This window comes from Aplysia californica, unplaced genomic scaffold, assembly GCF_000002075.1.
Source record: "Aplysia californica isolate F4 #8 unplaced genomic scaffold, AplCal3.0 scaffold00723, whole genome shotgun sequence".
Taxonomy (NCBI): Eukaryota; Metazoa; Mollusca; class Gastropoda; order Aplysiida; family Aplysiidae; genus Aplysia; species Aplysia californica.
Window position 1 is genome coordinate 372,614 of NW_004797993.1, and position 10,426 is coordinate 383,039.

Here is a 10,426-nt window from a genome sequence, read left to right on the forward strand (position 1 = left end):
CCCATGGGAACTGAACTAATGTCTTCTGCAAGCAAATGGCAAATGCTTAACATCTTGCAGTTGCTTGGCACAACAATGCGACGGTGAAAATTATCTGTTCTGGTCCCCTGGTGCAGTTCTGCTGTCACTCTTCTTGCTGGGTGACCAAATGGGATATTTTGTACCTCTGGCTGTGTGTTAACCAATTCACCACAAAAAATAAATGTCTGATGGGAAAGAAAGAACCTTTAAGAACATTTGATCAGATGAGATATACTTTAATGAACCTCTGCTGGAAGGAATGAACAGAAATGATAGAGTTCTCTAAAAAAAATGGAACAGATTCAAGGGGATTGGAAGGTGGCAAAAGGCCGTTTTGACTCCTTCTCGAGAGAAGTTACTTATGAAAGGAAAATGCTCCCGTCAAAGAAAACAAAAAACAACTGTTGTATAGTTCTGTTCAGACTGTTGATTCTTTTGTATATTAACATTATGGGACACAGAGAAACTAGGAAATGAGGTTTAGGTATGGCATGCAAATACATACGTAATGTATGTGTAATCATATTGAAAATGACAGTACAGTTAGCAATATTTAGTGAATGAAAGTTTTGCCCTTATATGACAAAGGCCTCGTATTTGTATTTAGTTGATGGAATTAGTGATGGTGTGTGTGTGTGTGTGTGTGTTTGTGTGTGTGTGTGTCTGTGTGTGTGTGTGTGCATGTATGTGTCTGTGTGTCTGTGTTTGTGTGTGTGTGCGCGTGCGTGTGTGTGCTCATGTGCGTGTGCGTGCTTGTGTGCGTGCGTACATGCGTGCATGTATGTGTCTGTGTGTCCATGTATATTTGTGTGTGTGAAATGGGGGAGAAGTAAGCCTTGTGTAAAGATGGAAAAATGTCTCGATTGATGATGGCAGCTGTGTCTTCCCCAGAGAATGTGCTTCAAGATGCGTCACCTGAAGCCTTGCTGCCTGACGGACATTTGTTTCACTGTGGATGTTCCAGACGAAGATGAAGTCAACGTGAGTCCTTAGGATTAGAACTTCCTGATGGTACTTGTCCTTGTACGGCAGAAGCTCTCAAAGATTAAAAACCATCTTTTTATGAGGGTGCATGTGTGTGTGTGTGTGTACGTGTCTGTGTGTGTATGTGTGTGTGTGTGCGTGCGTGTGTGTGCGTATGTATGTGTCTGTGTGTGTGTGTGTGTGAGTGTGTGTGTGTGTGTGCGTGTGTGTGTATGTGTCTATGTATGTGTGTCTGTGTGTAGGTCTGTGTGTGTGTATGTATGTATGTGTCTATGTATGTGTGTCTATGTATGTGTCTGTGTATGTGTCTGTGTATATGTCTGTGAGTGGATCTGTGCATGGGCTTGTGTGTATGGGTCTGTGTGTGTGTATGTATCTATGTATGTGTGTCTATGTATGTATCTATGTATGTGTGTCTGTGTTTGTATCTGTGTTTGGATCTTTATTTGTGTGTGTGCGTGTGTGTGTGTATGTGTCTATGTATGTATGTGTGTCTATGTATGTGTTTGTGTGTGGGTCTGCGTATGTGTGTGTGTGTGGGTCTGTGTGTGTGTGTCTGTGTGTGGGTCTGTGTGTGCGTGTATGTGTCTGTGTATGATTGTCTGTGTGTGGGCCTGTGTGTGGGTCTGTGTTTGGATCTGTGCATGTGTGTGTGCTTAAATTCATTCTTGAACCTTTCAGGTTGCAGTCACAGGCTGTTGCCTGGGTGTGCAGGACCAGAGCAGCCTGCCAAACTCCACGTCCAACAGTACCACCAAACTTCTGTCTCGACTCAACGAGTCAGTCAAACCTGGTGAGAGACTGAGTGGGTGGTTGATGGGTGCTCTGGTGTGGTCTGCTCCTTCTTTTCTATCAAACATCTCTTGTCCTTATCTTTCCCCCTTTTTTTATTTATACAATATTGTCTTGTAACACTTTAAATCTTCAGCACTTATAATATGACCTGTTGGTGTTGCAAGTGCCATAAAACTCTTACTAAAACTGAAAGAAAACTGAGAGATTGGTCAAAGGCCGCGCACAAGCAGATATTTCCTTTGAAGATTTCCTGTATCGTTACTATTCCCTTCCTGTTATGGTTGTTGGCAGCGCTATATGTAACTTTTACTCATGCCGCAGGTATGGCCTTAGTTTCTCTCTCTTCTACTTCTGTTTAGTGCTCCTGTTGTTCTAGTGTATTCCTTACAAAATGTAGCCATTTTCTCGCTCACTGGCTGTGAAATGTCACGGTTGTAATTGTTGTTACATTGTCTCATAGTAAACTTTTATAATCGTTATGGTTATACAAAGAATGCAAAGCCAGTTCTCTTGACTACCAATATGGTTGACCAAATAGCAGGACATTTATTATTCTTTTAAAAGATGGATCAGGATAACTTTGATTATCATAAGGAGAGAAACAGATGTCTAGTGAAGAGTGAAAAAAATAATTTTTCTTACACTTGGCAGAGATGGACTCAAAAGAAAAGCTATGTTATTGAACAGTAAAGTCTTGAGAAAGTACAGACATTTATATAAGTATTTATTTTCAGGTATTAAATTGCACAATAAGATGTCACTTTACACAATAACATATCATGTTCTGACCGTTATACATGAATGTTTGGTTAATATCATGTGGCGTAGTGGTTACGCTACCGGACTCATAATCGTGAGGTTGCGGGGTCGGGGGTTCGAGCCGCAGGCCCGACGTTGTGCCCTTGGGAAAAGGCATTTTACACGAATTTCCTCACTTCACTCAGGTGGAAATGGGTACCCGGCCATAGATAGCGAAAGATCTTGTTGCTATGTTAGTGTTTTAGCGCCTATAAATGGCTGCTTGCACTGTATGCTTCCCAGGAAGTTGAGTTTGTTTCAGAATGCTCTCAGATCTGCTGGGGTAATAGTTTAGATTGTGAAGCACATAGAGCTTGCTGTTGAGCGGGGATTTGCGCTATACAAATGCTATCTATTACTTTTATTATTATTATGACAAAATTAAAAAAAAAAAATTTTTCAAGACACTAACAATTCCACCCAGCCTCGGCTCCTGTTACACAAAGTGACCAGACGGATGACATGATGTTCCCATTGGACGGAGTTCGAGATTCAGCCCAGCCCCCTGCACAGCCGGCAGCTCCTCCCAGCTGCAGCCGTGTGGCCAGTGTTCCCAGTCAGCTCGGCAGATGTAAGTTCTGTGATGTGCTCCTTCCCCTATTATTTTTAAAACCCCATCATTTTAGCCCTATCCGTACGCCCTGGGGTCCTTTTGTACCCTCGGGGTTGTATTCTTCACATCTCAGAATAGTTCTGGTACAAAGATCTCTTTGAAACTTTCATTATTTCTCAAAAATCATTTTGACAGACTGCTATGCAAAGCGTACGAATCAGATTAACGAGTAAATTTCCTCTTTGGAAAGTGGTGGCACACAGTTCCCACATCCTATGGATACGATAGTAAAACACGACGTACGGATAGGGTTAAGAAGTAACCCTCTGTATATTCCGTGTAGTGGGAGTTTTCAAATTATTGCCTGTTGTGTGGATGTTGGCCTCATTCTTAAAACTTATAGTTTTATACTTCAGTAGCTTGTTGAGTGAAAATGTTGCTACAGCCGTAGATATTTTTAAAAAGTTTTATTTATATGTATTATTATTGTTGTTTTTATAATTATTATTATGAAATGAAGATAATGAAATATAATGAGAATAACAGAATGCATATATAGCGCACTTTTACAATAATTATATTTTATAATAATATAAAGAATCTGTTCATCATACATTATTATTATGATTATTATTATTATTATTATTATTATTATTATTATTATTATTATTATTATTATTATTATTATATTTGTTATTATAATTATGATGATGATTATTATTATTACTACCATTATTATTGTTATTTTATCAACTTTTTAGATTTCTCTTTAAGATGCAACCGCACACATCAAGGTATTTCTGAGACAAGTAAAGCATGTACATGTATACTGACACACAAAAAAACAATGTTTCTGCCTATTATGAAAATGAAAGTTTGATGCAAACAGTTTAATGTAAAAGTGTTTTAGAGTAGACATTTCAAATTTTGAATGGATTTTAAGAATAACTTTCTGCTTTTTGTTCTCTTTCTATCTCACTCTCTCTCTCTCTCTCTCTTTCCCAGCCCTCAAGCAGCTGAAAGAGGTCCCAAAACAGAAGTTACCTGTAAGTGCCTTCAGCTTTTGGTTAAACAAGAATAATCTTGATCTCTGAGATATCATCAGCCGGTTGCTATAATGTGTACCAGTATGTTTTGTTTTTGTTGTTGTTGTTGTTGTGGGTGTTTTGTTGTTGTTGTTGTTGTTGTGGTTGTATTGTAGTTGTTGTTTTTGCTATAAAGCCTCTTAGTGGCCGGGCTTTGACTTGTCTTCCTGAAGTATAATCAGCCTTGTCCTTCTCAGCGGGGGGTTGGAGGGCACCACTGGAAAGTCCTACTTCTTTGCTGTCGTTTCTGTCTGGCAGTCATGTTTATTTCTTGCATTTTGTCGAGGTACGCCTCTTTTCTTTAAAAGAGAGTCCTTGTCTCTGTGCTAATATATTGTTGCTGTCGCTTTTGTTGTTGTTTTGATACGGTACTGTTGTTGTTGTTATTGTTGTTGCATTCGATCGCATTGTAAGCCAGCTTTGGCTCATCTGCTAGTGCTGTTTTATAGCCCGTATTTGTTTGCTGCTTAGAAAAAAATTCCTAGCCTTTTTTCTTTCCCTTTTTTTCTTTCCCTTTGTTTCTTCTCTCTATCCGTCTTACTTTTTCCCAGCACTTAATGACTATAACTGTATTGATGTACCTCTCTTTACTGAAACGACAAAAAAAAAAAAAAAAGAGTGGGTGGTTTGCGGGTGCTCAGGTGTGGTCTGCTCCTTCTTTCCTATCAAACACCTGTTGTCCTTATCTCTCTTTCTTTTTTGTGTTTGTTTCTCTCTTGTAACACCTTTAATCTTCAGCACTAATGTGACCTAGTTGTATTGTGTTCCAAGTGCTGTAAAACTCTTACAAAAACAAAAACATCAGAAAAAGTCTGGTTGTGTGAGGAGTTTTCAAGGCTGTCCCCTGTCTTAGTTTGTTCCTATTTGAGATGGACTTTGAACTTGGATGTCTGGCCTCCTACCTCACCTCAGACTGTTGAAAGGGGTGTTGAACCCATATACAATCGACTCTGCTTTTGTTGAACTCGGTTGAGTTGATATTCAGAGGAGTTGAGCTTTTTCTCGCTTCCCAGAACCTCTTTGACTTTACAGGTCTCAATGTGGGTGATTGGCCGGTGCTCTGGTGTGGTTTGCTTCTTTTTTCCTATCGAACATCTATTGTCCTGACCTCTCCTCCTTCTTTTTTGCGTTCGTTACTCTCTAGTAACACCTCTAGTCTTCGGCACTTTTATTACCTTGTTGTGTTGCAAATGCCGTAAAATTGCTACTAAAACGAAAACTGGTCCCAACGGTTTAGTTCAACTTTGGATGAATTGATTCCCCCCTTCTAATTACGTCAACTCATCCGTAGTCAAGTGTAGTACTTGTACCCATTTATTGTGTTATAAAGAGAGTTTGAAATGGTAAGAAATCCTTGAAGAAAAAAAAACCTAACAACTTGTGTTGTTTCTGCCGGTCATTTCTTGCTTTTTCCTCTTACTCAATGATGATCAGAAGGTGATGCCTCCATCGACACAATTTCGATCATTTAGGAGGCTTGCTGCTTCAACCCTGCCTGTCAGGGCCAACTTGGGTACAACGTCCCAGCAGACAGATGGAGATACTTGGCGTATGGTTGGTGGGTGCTCTGGTATGGTTTGTGCTCCTTCTTTCCTATCAAGCATCTATCATCGTGATCCCTTCTTCTATTTTGTGTTTGTTACTCTCTTGAACACCTGTAATCTTTTGCACTTATATGACCTTATTGTTTTGCAGGTGTTCTAAAAATTGTACTAAAACTACAGGAGATACTAAATAAAAGACCTTCCTGTTAGGGAATAGAAAGCAGGCGAAGCGCCTAACTGCTACATCAAAGATCCTGCGACAGTAGCTCAGTGTACTTCTCTGTTAAGTTTTTACATTTCTACTTTCATTTAATTTGTCTGCAGCCGCTGCTTGGCATTGAGCTGACACCTCTGAACGTGGTCTACAATGGGCGCATCGAGAAGTACCTGGGTTATTACAACTTTTTCTTCATACGGGAGAGCACAGCAGTGCGAGAGGTGAGTTCTGAGAAATGAACTCACAATTGAGTTATAGCTAGTTCCCATTCGTTTTTCCGCATTAAAAAAATTCTTTGCTTTTAAAAGATTAATTTACCTATACTCACGAAACTTTGCATGGCACTTCTGCAGGCAGGCGACCAGACAAAAATTTAAAAAATTAAAAAATCTTGTTCCAGTAATAAAAATGTTTCTCTATTTGGGCCTTTTATTAAAACCTGCTCTTTGGGCGCATGCGTACACAGGGTCACTAAAGTAAATGATTTACTGTAATCTAGCCTACAAATTGCTAATTTTAACCAGCGACACCACCCTGTCCCCACATTTCAGTGTAAGCTTGTATATTTCATCCCACGGCTGTCTAGACATCTTCACGTGAGTCTCGAAAAGTACTCACACATTTGTTGGACTGTGTTTCATAGGCAAGCGTTAAAGTGTGGTGTTTATGAAAATATGTCAACTTTGTAGTGTTAGGGGTGTATGCCGTAAATCCCCTGTTAATTTTTTACCTGCTTTAGGTTTTCATCAAAGAAAACGTGTCGGAAACTTAATTTGGGCTTTTAGATTCTGTTGGTCATCCAACTTTTAGACTTGTGTGCAAAGATATGAGAAGACTGAACCGAGCAATTTTATTTTATCATGTTTTAGCCGTGGTCAGAGGAAAGTGAACAAGCTATAGTAACTCCTTCAGTTTGTGTCCACGTACATAGCGGGGGGAATTCAAGAACAGTAAGTAGGAATGCCAGGGCCAGCTGCCTTGGAAAGTTCTATGTAAATCCCTGCCCAAAGCTTTGGAAACTCCAGTTGAATAAGACAATTAAGAGTACCTCCGCTAACAGGCTGTGGCCCCTCAAAGGTAAAAGATATTTTGCGCTTTTCAGAAGATAAGATGCGTGTTTGACAGTTGGGAAAATCAAATATTATGTGTCAAATTTTCCACTTCAGCAGTAGTATGGAGCCAGAAGCCTGAAGTGTCAAAGATATTTTTGTCTTGCTGGACCATAGACTCTAGTTTATTTGAACTAATGCAAGGTATGGCAACAAACATTGTTCAATCTTTTGTTTTAACTTATACAAGAGAAAGAAAACTCTCAGGAACATTGTGTGTATGCCTAAAGACAGGCACCAAAAGTCGGATTTTGACCATTTTGAGTTAAGGGTTTTACCTTATAGGAAATTGAATACAGAACACAGGGGGTTTTGAATATTTTAGATATCTCAAGAAGTTTTTGAGATATTGCATATTTTGTGAGGTAAGGTATAAAGATAGAATTTTGAGAAAATGAGCTTTTAAGTTTAACAAACGTGAGAACTCATACAAACTTAAAAAAACAATTTTTCAAATGTATTTATTCATGGAAAATGAACATTGCAGGGAAGAGAAAACGTGCTTCAAGAATAGATTTTAAGACCTTTTAAAAGCAGTTTCCATTATTTGTTTTTATTATACCATACCCTGAAAATAGTTCAAAATAAAATATTTAGAAGTCAAATCAATGAAAACCCTGTGAGCACATTTAATTGTAATAAAATGGTGGATCTATCATTTTTTTAAATGGAAACCCATTTTGTGAAAACAGTGATTTATGTCATTATCAGCCTGTAGCTCAAAACGGTCTGGGGCAACTTTTGGTACCTTTTTCTTGCCGCTCACATTTATTATCTAACAAACATTATGGGGACATTTTATTGTTACTCAGTGAAGATGCTCAACACCTAAAAAAGGGGACATGTGACTGAAAAAACCCAAAACCATCCCCAAAAAACTAATGCCAGGTCCCTGAATCCTTTTATTATACTTACTTTTTCTCTGGCCAGTGTGGTGGAGTAGGCGGCTTCATGCAGAGCTTCGTACTGGAGGTGATGGCCATAGTTCGAGCCCACGTGGCTGCTCTTGGGGGCAACGCACTGGTGGCTTACAACATGTCCCAGTGTGTGCTAGACAACAACCCTCACAAAAACCAGGTTTGTGATCTTACAACTCTTTTTTGTGTGTTTTTTTTCACATGCCTTCTTCAACTCTCACTGGAAAAACTATTTTCTTTAATCATCAGACAACACTCTTAACCACCTCTCCCCTCCCCCCCTCCTCTTAGCTTTTTGTATCCATGTTTTTTGTGAAAAAAATTTACCTTTAACTTTTACAGGAATCCACACAACAACTTGACTTTTTAAAATCACTTTTTGTTGAAACTTCACAAATCTGCGTCCAGGGGTGCAAGTCATGAACTAGAACATACAGTTTCTTGAATGAAAAGAAGAGCAGTTTGTGCAGTTTCTTGAATGAAAAGAAGAGCAGTTTGTGCAGTTTATATGGATGAAAAGAAAAGCCGAATGTGCAGTCTGTACTTTTAGAAAACAACATTGCTTTCAAGATTAGATTAATATTTTTTTAAAGACTTTTTCTCCTTATTCTACTCTATTGAACACAAAGACTGATGTGGTCTGCTCTTCCACTTTGTATCTCTGTCACTATCGTCATAGTAGATCTATGTTAAAGGTGAATTTTAGCAGTTTTTGCGTAGACTTTCCTTAGTTACAACTTATTCAGAGCTCTCTCTTTTCTTCGCTGTACATGCCTGATTATGATTGAACTATTTGTTCTCAGGGTCAGTGCCTGATCAACGTGAGTGGGGACATTGTAGCGGTCAGCCATGATCAGGACAGCGACAGTGTGTTTGTGGAGACACCCATGCCGGTGCCCGCGGCGGCCGCCTCATGACGATGACTAGACCAGACATTGTCGCCTCGCCGTGCTGAATGCTGTCCATGCAGTTTTTGTTCTGTTCTTGGTGTGTCGTTTTCCAATGTATCGTTTGACATTCAACTTACTTCTGGCAACATAAAAGAACCTCACGTTCTTTACCAAAAATATGACACAGAAAGCTCAGTGCATCTTGGCTCATGTAGCTGTAAATGAATTGGTATTCATAGCTTCCCTTGCAGGAAAAAATGCATATTTTTTTCTCGAGAACAGGCAGGACACTATCTATCTTGTATACATGTGAAGTGTGCAGAACAAATGTTAACTACTTCTTGTTGGTTTTTAGCTCGTTATCAATGCTTTCCGTTTTCGAAATCTTTAGCAATTTTTTAACTCTGTAAATCAGCTTTTGATATATGACAATCAGTAGAGGTTGGAGACTGCAGTTCTACTTACATCCTGTCGTTTTGCCCTTTTGCTGCCTTTTTCCTACATTGAATATGTGTCTGATTGATTTGGGGGTGTGAACAATTTTTTTTTTTTTTTTTAAATTTGGTGTGCAGTCTTCCATCCATTTTTCCCCCATAACAGTCTCTGTAAATAAAATGCAGTGGCTGATGTGTTTGTAGATTATTTGGAGGACTTACTCTAGTTCCTACCAGCTGTTTTTCCTGGAGTTCAATGGCCGGTAAACATGACCACACAATCAAGGTCTGGAAGTTTGAGAGACCACACGGTCAAGGTCTGGAAATTTGAGATATGTTCCCTCTCCCAAATATTTCGAGTTTCTTTTTTAATTCATATGTTACGGTTTATGTCTTCATTATGTTTACGAAAGCAAACGTTTTAGTTTATAATCCTATAGATTCTGATGATCATGCCGTCTGTTGGTGGCATTTTCTGCATAACATCTTTGGGTGGTTGGAAGGCACCACTGGTTGGTCCTACTTCTATCTCATACCCTTGTTGCTTTTGTCTGTCTGTCTGTCTGTCTGTCTGTCTGTCTGTCTGTCTGTCTGTCTGTCTGTCTTGTTTATCCCAGCACTAACAAAATCTTCTGTGTTATGGTTAAGGTTCTTTTCATTGCTCGCAAGTGTCATTATTTCTATTCCGACATGAGGAAATATTTTGTAGAGTTTTTCCGTCCTTTTGTTGGGGTGTAGCTTTTCCCCATGCCAGCCTGGGTTGGCTCTGACAGGCAGCATGGTAGCCTTCCGCCTCCTGGATGATATAAATAGTACTCATAAGAGGATGTTGAACACATGATATAATACACAATCATTTCCATCGCTAAGTGGCAGGTATGGTGCTGATGTGCTTCTCTTTCAGGCAGCCCTGGGAGATGTTTTAAACAAAATTCAAGATGACTTTAGTTTTCTGACAGGTGGTGCTAAACTTTGGGACATTTGGCTGATTTTTTTTTCTGTTCTACTGTAGTCATAAACTTTGATATGCAAACACAATCCAGCATTCTAATATTTGTAGTGTTATGCAACTAGATGAT

At 39.2% G+C, this 10,426-nt stretch overlaps 1 protein-coding gene across 1 annotated transcript in view; it reads left to right on the forward strand.

The window, feature by feature from the left end:
- LOC101847147 (C2 domain-containing protein 5) overlaps positions 1 to 9,909 on the forward strand; it is a gene marked incomplete in the record, with an annotated part of 96,074 nt that extends 86,165 nt beyond the window's left edge. Inside the window, 7 exon segments of the mRNA XM_013088323.2 lie at positions 913 to 1,002; positions 1,687 to 1,798; positions 3,023 to 3,169; positions 4,157 to 4,197; positions 6,105 to 6,218; positions 8,037 to 8,183; positions 8,827 to 9,909. Of these exon segments, the coding sequence (XP_012943777.1) occupies positions 913 to 1,002; positions 1,687 to 1,798; positions 3,023 to 3,169; positions 4,157 to 4,197; positions 6,105 to 6,218; positions 8,037 to 8,183; positions 8,827 to 8,940 (765 nt within the window).
- Positions 9,910 to 10,426: the final 517 nt, after the last annotated feature.